This window comes from Plutella xylostella, chromosome 9 (assembly GCF_932276165.1).
Source record: "Plutella xylostella chromosome 9, ilPluXylo3.1, whole genome shotgun sequence".
In the NCBI taxonomy this organism is placed as follows: domain Eukaryota; kingdom Metazoa; phylum Arthropoda; class Insecta; order Lepidoptera; family Plutellidae; genus Plutella; species Plutella xylostella.
In genome coordinates, this window is record NC_063989.1 from 5,576,675 (window position 1) to 5,599,818 (window position 23,144).

The window sequence follows — 23,144 nt, forward strand, 5'->3', positions numbered from 1 at the left end:
GTTTCTCAGAATAAGTTACGAGTGACCTAACAAAAATCTGTATTCTGAGGGTTTTACAGTATTCTTCAACTCAGACTACTCCAACTTTTTCTCCAATAATGTTAGGTACCTTTTTTTTTAAATAAAACGCCTCATGCATATGAGCTTAATACAATGTGCCTATTCTGTACCCATTAATTTAAACAGGGTGTCCCATGAGTCAACTTAAAGCCGGTAAAAGGTCATAAAAATCGTCAAACTAAGTATCTTTAAGAAAATCTAATAGTTTTGGGAAATTAAAATAATATACTCATAAGTACCTACTTATAAGTTGTACCTCGATGTTTAGTTGCCCCTCCCACAAGTTTCAAAGTAAAGAAAGACCGGACATAATGGTCCTTGATACCAATAACTACTTGAGTTGACGGCACATTATAAATCATTAGAAAAGTAGTCCAATATACTACCTACATTAGTTATTATAAAATCATTGTGAGAAAAAAATATTGCGATACAAAATATCGAAGTTGCAAGATTTTAGCAATTTACCTACCTATTGAAATATCTTTATGACAACATAATTATATCATGCCGTTATTCTCCTTGGACCAGCTCCACAGATTTTTGCCGGTCCTCCTTTCAAAATAAAATACAGGACGGAATGATGGAATCGATGACCGAGAATTCCCAATTTCCCATCACTAAAATTTCGTTCATTTATTTCATATTTCATTCATTCACTTCGATTTCCACAAGGGAGACGCTTGTGTTTTTGTGAATAAAGTGTAAACATTTTAGATAATTACCGCTATCAGTGTTAAATAACTTGAATATAGCAGGATACCCATATCCAGGGATATGCCGCCAGCTAAGGATGAGTCTATAAGAGAAACTAACTGCATAGATATACATATTGCTGAGAAAAGTCCGGCAAAGAACAGCACTCTTGTCGATGTGAGAGCTTGTAATAAACCAGCTACTAAGGTAAGTTCTTCCCTTTTAATATTCAAATGACTTACTATCCTTATCATAAATGATTATAACGAATTTTGAAATGTTAATTATATTTTAGCATATACCTACGATTCTTCAATAATTCACAAAGCTCTTTGTTAAGTCTTGCATGTGGGCTTTTTATTTTAGTAGTTCATAGCCGCAAGTCTTTCTTTTTATATTGTGCGAAGTATGGTGGTGATTTTGTGGTCTTTAAAATTGTGTAGATAGATATATACAATATACATACATAAAAGATAAATTCGTCATCATAGGCCCCCCCTTGTGGGAAAATCCGGTCCTGTGAAACTCTAATCCACTGATTACTAGTACCTAAGTACATTCAACCCACACAAATTGTGCATACATTGCCTTCAAATAGCAGTTCTAATCTCCTGACCTTTCAAATTCCAACTACTTTTAATGTAAATTGTTTGATATACTTAGAAAAATATTAAAAGCAAGGAACACTTTAAAATAGGTAGGTGCCACCCACTTTGTACTGTAAAGGAGAATGACCAAATCTCTATGACCCTATGACTGGCCACAGCAGCCATTGATGAAATGTATACTGATGTGTAGCCCATGACTACACTATATCCTGGTGTAAAGTTTATTATTATGAGGCATGAGAGAACGAAGATATAGGTGCTGAAAGATCAAGTCTTTGTACTGTAGTAGATGTTTCCCGCAAGCTAAGTATCAATTTTAAAAGTGGTTTAGATTTTTTAAAATATTTTTCCCTCATATAGAACACCTTTATCACTGAATAAAAATTGGTTTGGTTAGTGGCTGCAAAGCGGGTCAGATTTGGCCATTCTATTTTTACTAGGTTGTTAGGTTGGGAGCTGTCTCTCCATTTTAATATGAGAACTTATTGTACACATCTTGCATCTAGATCTGCAAGTTTCCTTTCTAGGTGTTCTTTTACCATAATAACTATGTGATATGATCTTAAAGTCCTTAATTGAAATTAACTTAATGTTACTTGCCAGAAGGGCTGGGGCGCATTTAGGATGTGACAAAAGTTCTCCATCGCGCTCGCTCTTGAGGCTGCGCGATGTGAGTGAGCGCGATGCAAAACTTATGTCTTAAATGCGCCCCGTGCTACTAGCCCTGGATTTGTACCCACAGACTTTATAATGAGAGGATAAGGCCTTATCCTTAATGCCACCTGTAGCATAGTACAGTAGCATAATTATTTTACATTTGAATAGGTACTTACCAAATTTATGACATCCTACTAGCACAAAAATATATAACCTTTTTTAGATTAGCTACATATTAAATTTAATGAATACACATTTTCATTTGGATGATTCCGATATGAAGTCTTTTTGTCCAAATTCGAATAAAATTCCAGATGTTTAGGCTTTGAAACTTAGTGAGTACTTACCAATAGAAGACATTTTATCCCTATATTATTTCATAATGTATAACATTTAAAATTACTTATTTATTTCGAAATCAAGTTGCAATTAATAAATACACAACAAAATAAAACTAACTGAGCTTAGATATTACTAGTAAATAAACGGCCCCAAGACATATCCAACGAAAATGCGCATGATGCTAGCGGCATTACCTCGCTGCACAGCCAGGGAGATTCTTTGTATTATATTGTAGTCTACTTACCGTCTTAATTGCTTTACAATTAAATAGGCATAGTAGAACAAGAGTGGAGTCAATGACCAATCAAGCATTAGCAAGGGGTAATTATGACATTTTTATCTAATTAATAGAAACTTTTAACAGTTGGTTCTGGTCTGATTGTATACATACAATAATAATTTGTTGAGATAACAAGGAAACTCCTTAATCATAATACCTATAGATTTATCAATACAAAAACTATAAATTATATCAACACAATGCTCAATGAAAATTTAGCATGTGCAGCATGAAATAATTATTATGTTTCTTCTGTAAATCTTGATATTCTCAGGGTAACTTGCACCAAACCTGTTTAAATCTATTTCTGTCTTGCTCTGACACTATACAGCAAGCAAGCAATAGATTTTAAAATATTTAAATGTTTGGTGAAAATCACATTGGGTTGTTGTCATATTGTGCATGTGCATCACTGGTTACTTCATATTACTACAAATGACTAACCAACTATAATACAAATGATGCAAATCTAATGTCTTTTATAGTCTCATACATTATTCATTAGAAAAAAAGGAAACAGAATAGACCTCTCATTTGCATTTTAACCATACTTTCTCCGTTTATTTACATGACTCATTAATTTATTAATATCATCATGTAACATGATTTTAGATTCTTAATATATTACATAAGATTTTTTTTCTATCAATTAACTTTCTATCAATGTATGGTTTGTAGGTTTTGAGTATAACCATAAATCATTGCTACACATATTTGCATAGGTAATTTCCGCTGAACCAATCCATATTACGTTATGTTTAGTGTTTCTGAATTTGCTCAGTTAGTATTTATCCTAACTAATATTATAAATGCGAAAGTAAAAACTGTGTCTGTCTGTCTGTCTGTTACTCTTTCACGCCAAAACTAATGAACTTATTTGAATGAAATTTGGTATACATTATGGTCTAGAACCTGAGAAAGACCAAAGGCTACTTTTTGTCCCGGAATTTCCACGGGAAAACTTTTTAAGGCGAAGCGAAGTTCGGGGTAACAGCTAGTTTTTCATAAATTCATATTAATTTGTTTAACATATTTTTTTAAAGCTGTTCAATACAAGTCTATACCTAGTCTATACCTACCCTAGGATAAGAACACTAAACTTCTGCCGCTGAAGTCCTGAGACTTGATATAGGTAAAAAAAACTAAGTATTGTGATGTGTACTCGTAGGTATTATGATATGTTGCTAAAATTGTAAGCAACCTTATTTACTTCATTAACATAGTCAAATTATTCGCGCTATTGTGATGTAATTAGGCTTATATCATTATTGTTGGTAAATACTAACTGAGCAGCCAACCGAGATTTTTATTGACAATTGACTACAACTACTCCGAGGGGTTAGTAAAGTCTAGTAACAGGAACACTGAAGTTATCACAATCTTGATGAGGTTTATAGACATAGCGTTTATATGATAGGTCCACCACATCCACATCACACCAAGCCAGGTTATCGATATTCGACTGTCGACCGCAAACATATTAACTACGTAGTTACTACGATTCACTGAAGATGACCAAAAATAGTAACACAGTATCATCAATAGCAGCTCGGTCGACACATCGTCGGATGTTTTTGTTCATACCACGTTGTATTTTTTATTGATGAAGGTATTCTGCCGTTGGCTAAAAGAAACAAGGCAATTACCTACAGCAATATAAAGTAGGTAGGTACATACAATAGAAAAACGGAGAAAGACAATTCGGTCGTTTTACGTCAATTTACGTGAATCGAACTTTACCTGCCGAGATATTTAAATATTATTCTGTCAGTTTTCACACATGTTCACATAAAGTTATGCAGAGATTGAGTATGGAATACGGCGCTGTGATTGGCCTTATTTTCATAGATATATACAAGTATACATACTATTACATATAAATTAAATTTGCTCAAGGGAGAAACAGTGCCATATTCTTTAAAGTTAATTAAAATTCTTAATTATTACCTAGGTATGTTAATTTTAGGTTCCATAATTGATTGTAACCGCTCCGCTGCTTCCATTGTAATTGTAACATCAACGATCTTGCAACTTCAAAGTGGCTCTGCAAAAGTGTTATGACATGATTTTGCAAAAAAAAACTGCGTAATACACTGGACTGCAAAAATAAGTCTCATGTTAAGCATCCAAAATCTTTTTAAATATTTAAGATACGCTTTCGAAATAAAAAGGACTCGAAAAGCAGTTTCATATGAATACTTTAAATATGTTAAAAAAAAAATGGAGAATGGTAAATTCGGGAAAGGGATAGGTTGAAGATATAGTTATAGTTTATAGCCATAGGCCATGAAGTGGGTACATTGTGACCGGGTGTTTAAAAACAAGTTCGGTTTCTCCAGCCACATCAGAGCACATGCGAGAAGATAGACAGGGTCGCTGTCGTCGGATACGACGAGGAGGCCATCATCATCATCACATTCTTCAGAAAGGAATGGCTGAAAATATATTCTTATATGGGGTCATAGTTTTGTAAGATAGATAGTAGCTTAAAGTAGGGTAGCCTGGGTACGGTTGAAACAATTTCAATAATATCGTCCACAATGTTGCCGTTTATAAGCCGAGCGATGATGAAGATATCTTATATAAGAGAGCGTGTTTCTACCTACCAAAAGGCATTGCCGTTTTATTACCAGCTACGTTATTTTTTTTGTAAAACCAAATCGAAAAAAAAAAAGAATTTGTTTCAACCGTCCCCATACCAGGGACGGTTGAAACAGTGACTGGGGTCAGTTGAAACATATGCAAATGATACAAAAATAATACATTTGAACAAGTTTTAATCATCATTTATTGTAATTATTAATAATTATAGCATATTAACATCAGTCTTCAATGTTTTAATAAACTTAACGATAACTTTAATCACAGTCTTCAATGTTTTAATAAACTTAACGATAACTTTAATCAGCCTTAACCTAACGTTCTCAGTGACAATATTAAAACTAAATATAATAAAAAAAAACGTAGTTAACAAAAGCAACAGAACTAATAACACTTTTCAATTAAAATTAACCAAACAAAAATTCTCCACAGCTGTCCGCAATGAATATCCTGCTTTTACCTCTTCATAAGCGTTTTTGTACTGCAACAAGTCGATCTGCGCCCTCAAAGTCTTCCTTACACGTACTCTCGGCATCTAGAAAATAAGAAAATAATATGAACTCTATGTTTCAACCGTACCCACAAATATCGTTTCAACCGTACCCAACCACTCATTTTTTACTAAAACGAACACACCTCCAAAACAAAATAACCTACACAACAACAAATTAGTGTTTCCGAACCCATAAAGTCTAGCAACAAAGTAGTAAAACACTTAAAACACAAATGCTAATATCAACGAAACAATTGGAAATAGAAAACAAAACAAAATACTTACTTTTGTCGAAAAAAATACAATGAGGCCACCTACACACGTGCACGGCGCGCGAAATGCGACGAAGCACTGTGATTCATGTCTGGACTCGCAAGCCGCGTCCCTCTCCCCTTGGACCCCTCGTCGTACCGCCCATAGTTTAGGAATTATTAGAGTTGTTTCAACCGTACCCTGTTTTAACCGTACCCAGGCTACCCTAATTGATAGTGCTAAGTACATTCAGTATACATAATGCGGAGCTCGTGGGAAGGTTTTATATGAAAGCAATCCCAACTAGTTCCATTAATTTGATGGTTTAACTTTCTATATACTTACACTTAAGTTTATTGATGCTTGCATCCTACCAAAAAAATGCTGTTGAAAGCTAGTCGTGTCTGTCTTTCGCGCACTAGAAACGGATCAGCCGATTTCAATTTTTTACAGTACTTGTGGACTTATCAATAAATATTCTATTTCAAAGTTTAGGTGGCTTATGATATTTAGTCGAGTATTTAGAAGATGATTTAGGTTTATTTTAAATATTACTTATTAGATCATATTTTTTATTTTCCCCTGTAAATTTTATTGGTGTATGGAATAATGCACTTTTTATTACCTATCTTGGATTGGAGTCTCCGGGTGTGGGAGCGCGGATTTCTCTGAGGCGGTGGCATCGACATCGCAACATGCTCGCTTCTTTTCACTTTTTTTTCGTTCGCCGCGTCACTCGGGTGCCGCCTCCCGCTCTATTCATAATCACTTATTAGATAATTAACATTTCAAAACGTATATTACCGAGTTTTATTTAAGCCTTATTATGTGCACTGTTACTGGTTTATTTATTCTTACTTACTTATTTGTGTTTTAATGCATATGTTTCTTTTTATTTTGAACTTTCAGTGTTAAGTTCAGTGCGTCATGTTGTGGGAGCTGTTGTGTTTTTTTTTACTTACTGTAAATGACTGTAGTACAATGCACTAAGTTATAGTTTTGCTGCGTTGGTAGTGCATGTTTTGATGTCGCACTGGATTAGTGGAATCGAGACAAGATGACAAACTCACAGGTAATCTATGTATATTTTATTTTTCCAGCACTATTTTTATCTTTATCTAAGTACAAAACTATTAGAAAACATTTTGCATGCTATACCTATACTGTATTTGGTAAACTTGTTAGGTAAGTACATACCTAGTTCATACTGTTGTTATAGTCACGAATCAATGCACAAATTGATTGCGAAATTATTTTAATTGAATATAAGCGTGAAAAAGGAGAAATTGTTCAAACTAATATTATATCTTCAATTGTTCATGTGTGAAATAGGGCAAGTGGCAGCGTGAATTAATATTTATTGCATAGATTGTCTTTAATTGGCCAGACACTCAACTATTTATTGTAGAGATGAGATAACTTTTGCGGTTTCGGTGACGTGATACATGTTAATTATTTATTTATACCTAAGTAAAGTAAAACTGACTTGTTGAAGCTGCTAGAACATATTATAGTAAAAATACGGACACTATAAATTGTACATTTATCAAATCTTGCAAAAATCTTTCGAGGACCAACTTAAAGTTGTATTCTTATTAATTCAAACTTATTTGTCTCATTTTTTTATATATCTTTTTTCATTGAAATGATACCTACGACTAGTAAACAAATTAGTGACGAATCCTATGTCATCATCAGGTTAATTTAAAGGTGATGTAACTACTTCTATCAGAATAATAAACATAGTTAACCTTTATGGAATTCAGTCGTGTTAAAAGTTATAAGTACTGTACTTTAATAATTATTTAAATATGTAGGAGTAGCTGATATATTTATCAGCAGTTTAAATCTGTTTGAGACACATAAATAAGTAGTTAATTAATACGGCATATAGGGCACTTGATCAACAAGTTACTGTACATATATTTTACAGTTGTTCAAACCTACTAACTTGCTTTTCGCTACATATTTGGTTCATTATCTAAACATACGTTCCATAACGTTAATCTTTGTTGCAAAATGGTTGTATGAAATGCGGAAACGGTTTAGTTAAACACGCCACAAGATGCGTTACATTTTCTCCGTAACACTAATAATCGCGTCTGGTTTTCCTCGTTTCTATCGGACAAACTATTTCCTCCCGTCTTTTATGGACGCCTTGACTATACGATCGTTATAGGGAAACGCATACGTGCTATGTCTACATTTACATATCGATTTGCGAACCACGCCAGTATTGTTACAATTTGATGTGTTTTCCGTCATTCGGGGAAAATTCTATTAGGCTCGCACCGCTAGGGTTAAGTAATCACGGGTCATCGATCTCTAAAACGATGTCTAGACTGTACACGTAACTATGCAACTGTACCTCATCATATTAGCACTTTATGTTCAGTGTCAAAAGGTCACAGCTACATAATAAATATACCCGCAGAAAGTACACTTCAGCAGACGCAATGAGGTCACCAATGAAAAATAGATTCTGTAGCTAGCCACAAAAGATCACATTTCGCTAACCGCCGTTGCCTTTCAGGTCTGGTTCCGTGGAGTGAGGAGCTCAAAGTTCCGTCATGTGTACGGCGTGCCGTTTAAAAGAGAGCGTTGTTACGACAACATAAAGATAACGCGGAACGCTCACGATTCCAACTTCTGCGCTGTGAACCCCAAGTTCGTGGCGGTCGTCACCGAGGTCGCGGGGGGCGGTGCCTTCCTCGTCCTACCATTGGACCATGTGAGTTATTATCCTTCTGCTTAGTTTAACCATAGTCTGTTAAATCATTAACACCCCTGTTAGATTATAAGTGTCATTTAAAATAAAATTTACATATTGAATTCTAGACAGATGAGTATGTCAAAATTGAACAACTAATCCCATGTTATAATGTAACGGGGTGTTCATGATCTAACAGAGTATGGTGAAATTAGGGCTTAAGCTGACATTCTTTTCAATGTTATATGTGTGGTTTGTATAAAATGCTATTCAAAAAGATCATCATCCACGTTCATCGCGGTCCGGTCTTTTCTCATAGAGTATCGTTTCTCGGCTTCTTCATCGAACCTTGGAGCGAGCTGAATGGATATCGACAGCATTAGATTAACATCTGAGGATGTCATATCAGACGTTCTGAGTCATAACATACAAACCAATAAGTATATTGGGTGATGACCGGCATATTATAAATCCTGGCCGATCCTGGCCCTGGCCCAATTGAATGTAAATGAGAGAGGGGCGTGCATAATCATAATAATCTCAATGATCATGACTGATTGGTCAGAAATATTGATGAGGTAGCGATTGTCTTCGTTAATGATTGGTCTAAAAAAATTACCTATTTTCTATGTAGGTGTATAAACAAATTATTCCAATATGTAATGTTCTATATCTTTGCTGATTTAATATGGCATTGTTCGACGCACTAAACATATAAAACGGATTAGATGCACGGTAGGTGGGTATATGGCTGGCTCAAGAACCTTGAAAACCCCCCGGGCACTAAGTAACACACATCTAGAATTCATAATTAGTGATCCCGCATTGATATAAATACATCATATGCAAATTCTCATACCCATATGAATACGGAAGTGTCTATGGACATAACTATTATTTCTCTAAATGTAGATATCAGACAGATCTCTTCACTTAATAAAGATTTGTATGAAAGTTTTTAATACGTTATAATGGTAGCTAGACAAGTCTACAACTTGAACTATTAAGTTTGATAGATCGAATGAACGCGTTGTGAGATCGTTTAATTTAGACATTACAGTTTTTATTTGACGCTTGCAAAAACCAAGTGCTAACGGTATGAGGTCCAAATGTTATGGGAGGAAGACCGAAGAACCGTTGGCAGCATAATTACTTGCTAGTAGTGTTTCTTTCTATGCGGTTTATTGTCTTAAACTGAATACGAGCTATGCGGATCAATAAAGTATTTTTTTTATCTGCTTGACATTGTGTCATTTTATATTGGCGCATAACAATGAAGTAATCACAATAAGTTAATTAATCATTTTTTCTTTAAATCGTGCATGTTCAATGAATGCATAGACAGCCGTAAATAATATGCCCACGACGACAGTATCCAAACTGAATCTGCATGATTAATCACTTTTAAATCGTGTGAATTAACATGGGATTCTTTGTTTCGTGGTAATTTTTAACAATTTATGGCATCAAAAAGGTATTTTAGAGTGATGGGCATGGGAATATAGTTTGTGATGGGAAGAGTAATTTCACTGGCAGAAGAGATTCATGCAAATGAAGAGATCGATGGAACAATGGGGTTATCGCGTTGCGTTCGCTCATTATTTCTCCGTTCGATTCACGTTATTCTGATAAGGATAAAGCAGATTATCGTCGCTGCATATCGTTTACTTATTTTATGTTGATTGTTTACCAAAACAAGGTTTGATTAAAGTTTTTTTTCAACCGTACTTATGTAATGTTGCCTGTTTCTGTAGGTTGATATTTCAGCGAAGCGTAACTGTTAGTGTTGATAGAAAATGCAGTAGTTAGACGTTTTATTTGTATTTTTATCATTGTATCTTCACACACCAAGTGTAATGTAAAGTCCATGGAGCCATATCTACACTTAATTAGACGTTATAAAGTGATTTGATCTAAATGGAATAACTTTATTATTGGTCTAGTACGTCTGCTATTTCATACTTAATTATCGAATGCAAAAAAATAGCGGTACCTTTAATACGCCATATACTCAATCGTTTGCGTCGTTGCTTTCCCGTGAGTTTAAGTCAGAGGCTTTTCAGTAACAGAGACTTTAAGAACACCAAACCACAGTTTATTTAGATATGTGATAGGATAGTAGATAGTATGCATTTGGCCATTCTAATAGAACATAAGTAGTCTATAATGTTTAATAAATACATTAAATAAAGCTTTTGCGGAGTTGAACGTTGTATCTAGCCGGGTTCTAGAGCAAACCACAACCTATACCACCGAAATGAAACTGATACTTTCTGTGTACAGTCCGATATTATGTCATAATTTTTATTTCTCGTATTTTTTTTCAGACGGGCCGATTGGACTTCAACGCGAGCCGCGTGACCGGGCACAAGGGGCCAGTTTTGGACATCAAGTGGAACCCGTTCAATGATAACATCATCGCGTCATGTTCTGATGACTGCACGGTAAAATTTACCTTTATTTCTTGCTTTTTTTCTAACTCAAAGTAGGTATTTATACTATTTATCGGTCGGCACTTTGAAGTAGCATCTCTTATGTTTAGTGATATTATATTATAAATATCCTAAGGTGCTTCTTACAATAATAGGCTTTCTTAGTGTGTCGGTAAATAATGTATTATTAACGACGTATTAGGTAGTTGCAGTAGTTTAGTATCAAGGGGAGGTAATTATGATGGATGGGTAGATGTATTTACCCAAAATATATGGGCAATTACCTATCCTTATTTCTCATAATCTACACACCTTAGGAAATAGCCCATTAGGTGTGGCTTTATCGCTGTTTTCAATCTCATTTGGTGATGGAAATATACCTACCTTCGCAAATTTACCGTATAATCTGTGAGATTATCATAACATCACCATTATGTAGAATTATTATCAATCATTCTCTTTTATGTGAACATTTCTCCACATAATTACTTTCACTGTAAGCTACTGTTTCATATCTTAAGATTAATTTAATTCCATATTGCCATTTCAAAATTATTAGCATATTATTATCTATTAAGGGACTACCTTTATATTTAACAGTTTGAGGTTTGTACATAAAGCGCTGTGAATTGGTTCAACATTGTGCAATTAGGTAGAAGAATAATCTTGCAACGGTTGGTCTGATGGGAATCTTTCAAAATATAATGTTTGTTCTATTAGAATTGAAAAGATAAGAGTAGACTTCTGTATTTTGGTGAGATCTAAATCAACTAGGTGCCTATCAAGTAAAGTCAGCAGATTTATCTGACGGACGCATGCAACAAAGTGCGTAAGCGGCCTCTTAAATATTATAATATTCATGATATTATGATACTAAAAAGTAATAAATCACTTGGGGTACCTCGGTACCGTATGCTTCCTCACTAACCTGAGCGCGGATGGACTAAGTATTCCGGATCTTCCTTAACTTCTACTGTCTAGGTTAGGTATTCACTACTAATTAAGAGATAGGTTTCCAAAATTTATGTAAATGTCAAAACGAACTGTCACGGCACATTTTGAAAAAAAAAAGCCTTTTAACAGAAATAAATGCACACAAACACAGCCTTGAACAATTTACAATCATAAACACATATCTTTCATTCATTCCAGGTGAAGCTATGGCACATCCCGGACGGCGGGCTGTCCATGCACCTGACGGAGTGGCTGGTGGAGCTTCACGGACACAAGCGCCGCGCGGCGCACGTGGAGTGGCACCCCACGGCCGAGAACGTGCTGTTCAGCGCCGGCTTCGACTATCTGGTGAGTGTGTGTGTCTGAAGGAGAGGTTAAATAAGAAGCGGGATGTGCTGGATAGAAAACTTACTAGAATGGCGCTCTATTATCGACAGCGGCGCTTGATTGGTTTGAAAAACCGTTTGCACGAGGCAAAATATCAAGCCAGCGCTGTCTGCCAGTCGAAATGACATTGGCAATCTGTGTAGACACCGTGTTATACGGTTATTACGAAGCCGGAAATGCTGACGCCAGGCATTGGGTAGTAAAATAGAAGCTAAAAACTTTTTGCATGAGACAAATATCAAGCCAGCGCTGTGTTGGGTTTATGTAATGCCGCCTCTACACATTGGCAAGCGCGTGTTATGCCGCCTCTACACACACCGGTGGCTCGTCCATGCCCTGACGGAGTGGCTGGTGGAGCTGCTCGGGCACAAGCGCCGCGCGGCGCACGTGGAGTGGCACCCCACGGCCGAGAACGTGCTGTTCAGCGCCGGCTTCGACTATCTGGTGAGTTTGTGTGCATGAGATGTAGTGAAACGGTCAATTCAGAAGTTTAACTTTGAAACGGAGAATTAAATTCTCGTCATCATCATCATTAGCCTATAGCAGTCCACTGCTGGACGTAGGCCTTTCCCAAAGCGCGTCACTGGAATTGATCTTTAAATACTCGTGCTTCTTCTGAATATCATAAAATAATAAGAGAAAACGGGATGTTTCTGACCACTTCCTATTTGAATCCACGCGTTATGAATAAAAATCTATGTAAAGTATGTAGGTAATCATCCACTGCTGGGCATATCTTCCAAGGAGCGCAAGCACACTTTTTTCCTGACCTTTCTTATCCAACTACCGGCTATTTGTCTTTCATCGTAGTTTGATATTCCAATAAGTCTGAACATATTTGAGGGACTCATTTTTCCTTTCCTTGCAGATCTTCGTCTGGGACGTGGGCAAGGGCGAGGCGACGAAAGTGATCGACTGCCACACCGACGTGATCTACTGCATGTCGTTCAACCGCGACGGCTCGCTGCTAGCCACCACCAGCAAGGACAAGAAGCTGCGCGTCATCGAGCCGCGCTCCGGGATCGTGGTTTCTGTAAGTACTGCGCGCCTAGTACATAGTAGAACGTGATCTACTGCATATTATTATGTCACGGTACAACTGGCAATAGAAAAAGCGGCGTGCACAAAAAGAGATTCTCTGTATAAAGTATCAACACGGGCTAACTCTGGCTCACTAAAACCGAAGTGTCAGAGAGCCACCATGCTATCCGTTGTGCTTCGACCATTTACAACCCTAATCAAAGCCGTTGTGTTGAACTGATTGCAAGACAGCTCTCTTTTGTGTTTTTAAGGCTAGAATGATGTGCCCTTGAAGGAAACCCCCCTTGCCATCAACAAGCTACCTCTTACACAATTTGACAAGCCTCTAACCTTGACCCCAACTTTTCACCTCCACAGGAAGGCACCTGCCACCAAGGCACCAAGGCGTCCAAGTGCACGTTCCTCGGCAACCAAGGCAAGGTCCTGACCACCGGGTTCTCCCGCTACAGCGACCGTCAGTACGCGGTGTGGGACCAACATGATCTGGGCGCGCCGCTGACCTGCGAAACTATTGATAGCTCGAGCGGAGTTGTGTTCCCGTACTATGATTGTGATACTAATATGGTGAGTTGAAGGTGTGATACGTATACTTCGTAAAATATAGCGTGAGCCCTGGGATGTTTAATTGCCAGATTCTTATAACTGGTAAATAAAGCCTTGAAAACGAACGAATGACGAATAAAATAATATGGATCTGTCATATACTTACTACTCATGCTATATTTAACAAATACATGAGTTTTGCTGTCGACGGGGTTCTCCCGCTACAGCGACCGTCAGTACGCGGTCTGGGACCAACACGATCTGGGCGCGCCGTTGACGTGCGAGACTATTGATAGCTCGAGCGGAGTCGTGTTCCCGTACTATGATTGTGATACTAATATGGTGAGTTGAGAGTGCGATATTGTTATGTACAATGTACACGGGCCCCAAAATGTGATCCTTTATTGTGGTCCCCATTATGTATTAGTATATAGTGGACTAGGCCTAAAACCCTTCCTTCATTGGAAGGAGACCCGTGCCCCAGCAGAGTGGGGACGTAATGGGTCGTGATGTGATATAATATACAGTGCTTTTTTTTACATAAATGTGATCTGCAAGGCCTTCATTTGATTGAGGCGCCCTTGTTGCTGAAAATGTAGACATAACCTCTCAGACCATATTTATGTCAAAAAAGCTATTTGAGTACCAAAGTAGGCACCCCTTGTGATTAATATTTTTTGGCATGATATTATTATAGACGTTTTCATTTTTCATGAACTTTTAGGGAGTTAATACACTGGATATATTTTACATACAATACAAAGCTGGCAATATACCTAAAGTGTAAAGAGAACTCATTATAGCATTAATAGTTTCGTCTCATACTAATACCGAATTTAATTGCACAATTTCAGGTGTATCTCGCCGGTAAAGGCGACGGGAACATCCGCTACTACGAGGTGGTCGACGACGCGCCCTACGTGCACTTCCTCAACCAGTTCCTGTCCGGGAACCCTCAAGTGAGTACTGGCTTTATATCACTTCTTGTTATTGCCAAGAACTTCACTAGGGTTTGCCACAGTGGTGAAAGGCTGGGCCAGTCAGCCACTTCATTAGTGATTAATATACGTAACAGTATTAGTAGTATTACTGGACCTGAATCTTATTCTAGGCTGCAGGGATTTGTATAATCGCTTGTACATAGAACAGGATGGAGTTCTGTTATACTACATGCCTTCAGTGGTAATCTTCGTTAATGTGATCTGCCATTTATAGATGCTGTAATTTGATTTCTAAAATTGTAGAGCCAGTGACTGAAGATCATTGTACCTGACCATAAATAAGATAATACAATTCTGCAATAGTCAACAAGTTAAGTTCTTACGTGGGTGGTTCAAAATGTGAATAAAATAAAATTTTATCCGTTCCAGCGAGGACTAGGCTTCATGCCGAAGCGCGGTCTCAACACCGCGGCGTGCGAGGTGTTCCGCTTCTACAAGCTGCACACATCGCGAGGGCTGTGTGAGCCCATCTCCATGATAGTGCCGCGCAAGTCTGACTGTTTCCAGGTTTGTATTCCACCTTCATTATTATGTAGCTATACTCTGTCCAAAAATATTATTGGTTTTTTGACAGTCGAAATCCCATACATAATATGTATGTGTATGTCATCAAATATTATTTGATGACTGCAAAGGAAAACCAACTTTACTTACCAGACATAAGGAAACGTCTAAAATACAATAACATAGTGGAAGCTCTATAGACATAGTCGTTATGTATACTTGTAAGAACCTGCGATGCATTCAGATGCATGTTCCACCTGATAGAGCAAGATAATAGTGTATTTATTTGAGTTTCTATAATTTTTGATATAAGCTACGTCGTGTGGACGGAGCCGAGACGTGGTGCTTCACCAAAGGGCTTATCCACAAGCTCAGAGTTGCTCAGCGTGCTATGGAAAGGGCTATGTTAGGCGTGTCCCTGCGAGATAGGATTCGTAATGAAGAAATCCGCAGGAGAACTAAAGTTACCGACATAGCCAAAAGGATTAGCACGCTGAAGTGGCAATGGGCTGGCCACGTAGCCCGCAGAGCCGACGACCGCTGGAGTAGAAAGGTTCTGGAGTGGAGACCCCGTGTCGGCAAACGGCGTGTCGGTCGCCCCCCAACCCGTTGGTCTGATGATCTGCGGAAGGTAGCGGGAAGCCGCTGGATGCAGATGGCGGGTGACCGTTTGGGGTGGCGATCGTTAGGAGAGGCCTATGTCCAACAGTGGACTACGGAAGGCTGAGAGAGAGACGTCGTGTGGCTTATGCGAGTCTATGTCCATAATCTTTCCCGCGCAAGTCCGACTGTGTATGTGTGATATGTGCAAAGATGTATTCTCCCTAGTTGCCAGTCTAAATCCTTATCCTGCTGACGTTGATAATGAGTTCGTGTAAGCTACTAATAATGGGAGGTTTTCTGACAGCTCAAAATCTGATTGATGAATTTTCCTCGTACCAAAACGATAACACAATTAATAACTATCTGTGTATTTCAGGAGGACCTATACCCGGACACGGCGGCGCCGCTGCCGTCGCTCTCGGCGCGCGACTGGCTCAGCGGCATGAACGCGCCGCCCGTGCTCATCAGCATGAAGACAGGTGAGTGGACACTTTTTTATATGTTGTGCAGTGTCAGGTTTTTTTATACTTTGTCTTGTCAAATTCACGAAGCGCCTTTTAACTACATATATTCATTCATACATGGATGGTTGGTTAGTTTGACTGGGTATAAAATTGTGCTATTGAACTAATGTAGCTGACCATCTAATCTTGATCATTAACAAATAATAAAAGAGCAGCATATTCATTGGATAGCTTACTAGTAGCGGTTAAACTTTTGTGGTAATATAGTTGGTGTCTGTCGTTCCCATTAACAACGGCAACGTCTACGTAAGAGTCGTACAATAAACAAGTGTAAATCCTATTTACCATAAACCTTACTATTGCACAGTAAAATCTGTAACTTTTTTTTCTAAAAATCAAAACCACCCCCACACCAGGTGTAACAATAACGACACACAAGCCGCGAACAGCTAGCAAGGACGCGCCGGCGATGCAGCCGCAAGACGCCAACAACCGCAAGAAGTTCGCGTTCCTGTCGCGCGAGACCACGCCCGACTACCGGCCGCTCGTCACGTGGCACGAGGACAACTACGCCGACAACCACGTCGACAATAATATCGTAAGTTCTAAGTAACTATACTGTAGATTATGTAATGGTTGCGAAAGTGTTGTGTCGTTCATTGGAAGCGAAGTGGATGACTGTCCACAACAATCTGTTTTCAGTGTTCTTCTTTAGTACCTACTTACTTTAGTAACCAATACCCGACCTATCTTATTTATTAATTATGTAGCCTATTAATTGTCTTAACAAAACGGTTATTTATTTATTTATACTTTTATTGCACAATTTACAAAAGTAGATGTACAATCAGGTGGACTTAATGCTAATAGCATTCTACCGGCTGCTATCTCACTTATACTTCATTTTATCCACAGGCGCAAATTAACGAGAAGAACCAGAAAACCAACCTCAACCAGACGACGAAGTTCCACCAGCTACAGAAGATGTTCGGCAAGCAGGGCGGCGACGAGCAGCCCGTGCCGCTCTACAAGCAGATCAACCAGGGCGACGTGTTCAGTACCGAGAACGAGGTGAGTACTGTGTGTCTACAGCGCCATCTGTGTGTCGACGCAGTAACAACGACCGTCATCGTCTACCTGGCCTCGCTGCACGGGTCGTTTATCAAAGTACATAAACGTCTCTTGGTCGCAATTCTCCATAAACAAGACGATGTTATTGGTGGAACGCGTAACAAACGAGTTTATCTACGTTGTTAACGGACCCGTGCCGCGAAGCCAGGCTGCGTTCCCAATATAGTATGTCTATTATGCGGGTCAAAATAGTATATTAATTCAAATCACCTTTTACTACATCCTGAGTATACATATTCTTCCTGATCCTCCGTACTTATACACTAAAATTATGTATTGTTCTCAGTTGCGGCTAGCGTTCAACAGGCAAGGCGACGAGCTAAGAATCGCCAAGAAGCAGCTCCAGAACAGCCAACAAAGGGTGAGGGAGCTCGAGCAGCAGGTTGCAGCCCTACAATCCCGTCTGCAGCGGGAAAACTCTTAAACTATCCTCTTTCAACATTTAGGCCATGTTCCATTGAGTTAGCTAGCTGGTGCTTTCATAATAAAAACATATTTTTACTATGTCACAAAGATAGTAGTGAATAAGTGCTCAATCTAGCATTTTAGCGTTGTTAGCTATGCTCGAGTGAATGAGTTGTGAAGTCGCGGCTGGAAAGACGCGTATTCGCTCGTGTCATTTCATATGAGGCTATGTTGCAATTGATAGATTAAAACTAACAGTTTTTGGTAGAACCAGAATGAGTCAGTATTATAAGTCTTTAAATACTATGGGAGCAACGTTTATCATTCCAAAATTTTGCTGTATGTATTGGTATTTTTTGCCTGTAATATTAAGTTGCCCAACGAAAGTTGTGTGCGTTAATTTTATGGCATACTTTTTTAGCCCTGCATTACGGCATATTGAATATTTTTATAAAATAAGTAGGCCTATAAAGTGCTTTAGTTGTAAATATATATTATCATTTTAAGAGTAAGTATATGCAGAGACGCAGGTCAAGCTAACCTTCACTGATCGCTATGCCGCGCAGGTGTGTATTTCCGTCAGACTAAAGCATCCAAGTACTTTGGAGACTTGATGTTATGTTTTTGTGACCATTACTCTAATTAAGCACTCAGAAAAGAGAATGATCATTACTCTAAGCACTCAGTAAAGCAAGAATTACATTTAAAAAATCTGTGCGTCATGGTATTATAACAGATTACATATCGGCTTTACGACGAGGGTTGCTTTGCTAGCGTCACTGCATGCGCTTCGCCTAATGCTGGACTTTTGTAGTGTTTTGTGATAGTAGCATTGTATAGTGATAAGTACATGACATGATGAATATTATGATTTGATTACAGACGACATTGCTGTATTTTATAATTTTAAGTGACAACTTTTATAACATTTTGTTAGATCATATTTTTGTTAGTTACGATTTTAAATGGTGTTTTGTGCAATGAGAATCAGGGTTATTCAATCTTTTTTTACAATTTTGGACATTTTTATTGTTTGCTGTGAAGCACAATTTTTATTGCACATTATGTTATTCTCAACTTGTTCGTGATCTTTATTTTATAGTCTGATTTATAAGTGTTACCTGTTATTTGTAATAACATGTTTGTTTATGATTTTTTTGTGATGTGCCCAACATACTAGAATGTATTTTAAGTACTCATGAACTCTCTGTTGTCAACAAGCATTTATAATAATATGATATTCTATTTTACTATAATTATAGGTAGCTGGATGGATAAAGGAGACACAAGCAATAAGCTCTACTTTTGGCTAAATGTACAAAAAAGTTACCTGAACTTTTTATCAACATAAGTATTTGCGTCATTCGTTTTAGATATTAGAATCGCCTGTAAAGCCTTATTATATTAAATAAATGTAATAAAACGCGTGTGTGCATTATTCGTAATTTCTTGCCTAGTAACTAGACAGTGCCACATTTCTCAGACTAATGAAACTTTTGAAATTACATTCCACATCCAGTCTAAAAGGCGATGATTTGATTGTATTTCGTGTATCTAAGTTTAAATCAAAGTATTAATCTGTATGTTAGCTATATTTTTACTTTGGCTAAGTCGATGTTTAATATTTATTACCTATGTATTTTTATATAATAGCTTGTGTAGCACAAATTTTCAATAAATGTTTGAATGGCAGACTGTGTTTCTTTTCAATAATAAACCAACAGTAAAATGTATAAAATTTATTACAAGTCTTTGTACTTATTAAAATAATCATTTACTATCAGTCTATTGAATATAGAATATACAGAAGCTGGAAACAATGGAATGTCACAATAGTAATAAACACAATCAATGGAATCATTTTACATTACAATTATTCATAAGTTGTGCATAGTTCAACCCGTATGTACACACAAAAGCTTAGTCTAAACACTCTGCTTAACCATAATGTCTCCTTGCTAGAATTTATGCATATAAATTCTTGAGTAAAAGCAGTGATGCGGCAAGAGCCATAGTGCTCAAGGATACCGTCACACCGGTGGCATGATTACATCCATCTGTGCTACAGGTGTAGATACATGTCCTGTATTCCAGCTTGTCACCAGGCTGTTGAACGTAGTTGCAGTAGTTACCCAGATCCAATGAGGAACAGAACCTCTTAGTGCTTATACCACCTGGAATAAAGTGTGAAGTTTTAATAATAGATACATGGGATAATATGCTAGCTTGATGCAGTGCTTTGAGGCTACACTGTTTCTGGTAAAACTGTAGTGGCACCACAGCAAGCTAACAATGTGTTGTATGATTAAAATAACATGCTATGTACATTTATTCTGAAAAAGTATTTGTCATATTAGTTTACATAATTATAAATATTATGTGCATGCAAACTACTTACCCACATAAGTCATTAAGATATCAGTTTTAACTTTTTCCTGTAAACCCATAAAAGCTTGTGTGCTGTGAACAAATCTATTTAAATAAGTGCCTAAATTGCAATGTGAATGGTATGAAATGGGTTAGTTTCCTCTGGACATACATAGATAAAAAGGTATAATGTAGTTTAATCATGTACAAGTCAGTATACCATTACAGTGTTGAACAACAACAACATGTAACAAACTCACACTATAAATGTAACTTTACCTAAACATAGGTAGAGATGTAAGATATTACAAATATAATTTATTTTGATTCAAAGTGCAGAGAAAAGATGGTTGTCAAGAAAAATGCTGGTTGTGGCCTTGCTTGAAAAAATCAACAATAACACAACAACAAAAATGGTGTAAAAGCAAAATCCTAGTGACAAAACAAATCAAATTTTGTAACACGAGTGGTGTTATTGACCTATCTGTTTGATGCAGTACTGAGCGTCATAGACATGCTCACAAGATGTGGGTTGCAAGATGCCACCGTCTAAGTGCATGAGACCATCACCACATTCCATAGTCGAGGAACTGTTGCACTGGTAACACTCTATTGCAAGACCTATTATAAAGTAGATACTTATTAGACAGTCAATGTTACATGTATAATATTACAACTACTTGAAGAAAGATTAACAAAAATTAAAATGTGCATTAGTAATTTTGTTAGCTCATCCTGTTGACACAAGTGTAATGAGGTACCGTAAAACGGGGTGAATAGGAATTCAGGGGTCAATAGGGATATTATCGATGAACGAAATTGAAGCGGAAAATCTACTATAAAATTAAATGATAATGGTCAGATTTTTTATGATTTTTAAAGTAGAAAATTGATTTTTGTTGATAGTAACACTTTTTTGACGTGAAGATGGTTACAAGTGAGAAAAAAATACATCTGAAGTTCGCCATTCACAAGGTCGAAATTTTGTTCCTCAGAAACTTTGGAAAAAGAGACGTTAAATGTTATTTTTATTGGATAAATCGTACTAAATTAGAAAAGTAATTTTGTTTTCTATCCAATTTAAATAAGTTACTGCGATTTTATTTATTAATTTTAGTTTAAATTGGAAATTAATAAGACCTGGTAAATTTCTCTAAAAATGGGGGTAATAGAGACGCCTACAGGATATCATTGGGACGACTGTGGGGTGAATTGGGACAAGAGTCCCATAAACTAGGGACGTAGTTGTATGAAAAGGGACACTAAAGCACGGATAGGGATAGGGACTGATAGGGTTGTCACTTACCTATATCGCCACTAAGTATCTGTACTTATACAATAAAATTATTTCTTTATTACATAATGTGTTAATAAATTTTTATACTTAGGAACATCCAAGTAGAAAAAAAACTTTTTTCTACTTCGATGTTTAGGGACATTTAGGTACTTTGTGCAGGTATTTTTTAAAAATATATACCTAATTTAACAAAAACTGATTTTAAAGTTTTAACTAGGAAAGCAATGAAATATGTAGAGGTATAGTGTACATTTTACTACATATTACCGAATTTTTTTATTTAGGGGTTGTGACAACCATGACTATATTTCTCTATTGTTCTCAATACCGTCCCTATTAACCCCTATACGTGTATGAATAGGGACATCATATATTTTATAAATTTACATAAAATTGGCTGACCATCAAAGATTTTCGTATGCATTTTCATAAAATACAAGTCAAGACTAAACTTTTAATATGGTAAACTAAAAGTTGTTAGTACAAAATTCATGAGAAATTGGCACTCAAAGTTGAAAACCATCCCCATTCACCCCATTTCACGGTATTTAGTTTAATGTATCTTCCACCCAATTATTCATTCATGCTTAAAATTATTAATCAGGTTAGTGTTTATGCCAAGTCTTAATAGAATACCAATCCCAAGTGTTTCCTAAATTAACAAGGTTAGGTATTTATTTTACAATTCTCCCACTAACCCATGAAATTTGAATCTCACCTTCAAACCGACCAACGTGTTTTATACAGAACTGAGCATCATGTATAGTGGCACAATCAGTTGGTGCTAAATCATTATCACTATCTAAGTATTCGTTACATTCAAAGGGGTTGTTCGAGTCTGAACCAAAACACTGGTAACAATTGATGCTGTGCACTAAAATAAAATAAAAACAAAATAAAATAACGAAATAAATTGAATAACAGGACAACGCCTTAACACTAAAGTACGTAATTACCTGATTTTATAATAGATAGGATGCACAGAACTAAAAGCGGTTTAGTAGTAAAAATCATGATGCTATTTATTTCTATACCAGAGATGTATTAAATAGATTTTAGAGGAAATAAGATTTTAAAATTATGAAAACAAGCCAGTCAAAAAAATATCAAAATTACGTCAATCAATAAGTCAAACGTCAAACAAAGCAAACTAATCAAAGAGAATGTAGAATATCACAGAGCAGTAAGAAAAAAGTTTCGTAATCTATTTGCAAAGACTCTTTCTTTAACCTTCTTTATTTGCATTACCTTCTTTAGGTTAATTGTGTGATATACATTGACATATACACAATGATAAATCTGAAGGTTATGCAAAA

The 23,144-nt window shown here is 36.8% G+C and overlaps 2 protein-coding genes across 7 annotated transcripts; one reads left to right on the plus strand and one right to left on the minus strand.

The window, feature by feature from the left end:
- Window positions 1-703: 703 nt before the first annotated feature.
- Window positions 704-19,856, plus strand: LOC105382285 (coronin-2B). 5 transcript variants are annotated; one of them, XM_048622986.1, is made up of 13 exons: window positions 704-963; window positions 8,523-8,720; window positions 11,027-11,149; window positions 12,290-12,340; window positions 12,824-12,916; window positions 13,341-13,505; window positions 13,871-14,077; window positions 14,911-15,015; window positions 15,427-15,564; window positions 16,541-16,643; window positions 17,045-17,226; window positions 17,544-17,699; window positions 18,046-19,856. In XM_048622986.1, exons 1-13 carry the CDS (start codon window positions 838-840, stop codon window positions 18,181-18,183), a joined length of 1,785 nt encoding a protein of 594 aa, XP_048478943.1. In that variant the 5' UTR covers window positions 704-837; the 3' UTR covers window positions 18,184-19,856. The 5 variants fall into 5 exon arrangements, with proteins under 5 accessions (XP_048478943.1, XP_048478944.1, XP_048478945.1 ...); XM_048622987.1 differs by having other exon boundaries at window positions 11,027-11,143; window positions 12,284-12,340; XM_048622990.1 differs by lacking the exon at window positions 12,824-12,916 and adding an exon at window positions 6,899-7,061 and having other exon boundaries at window positions 830-963; window positions 11,027-11,143; window positions 12,284-12,433.
- On the minus strand, window positions 18,914-22,965 carry LOC105382284 (U-scoloptoxin(05)-Sm1a). Of its 2 annotated transcripts, XM_048623005.1 has the most exons (4): window positions 22,785-22,965; window positions 22,547-22,702; window positions 21,012-21,152; window positions 18,914-20,338 (listed from the first exon to the last, which is right to left on the minus strand). In XM_048623005.1, the coding sequence occupies exons 1-4, from the start codon at window positions 22,840-22,842 to the stop codon at window positions 20,130-20,132; spliced, it is 564 nt and encodes a 187-aa protein (XP_048478962.1). In that variant the 5' UTR covers window positions 22,843-22,965; the 3' UTR covers window positions 18,914-20,129. The 2 variants fall into 2 exon arrangements, with proteins under 2 accessions (XP_048478962.1, XP_011550438.3); XM_011552136.3 differs by lacking the exon at window positions 21,012-21,152 and having other exon boundaries at window positions 22,785-22,962.
- Window positions 22,966-23,144: the final 179 nt, after the last annotated feature.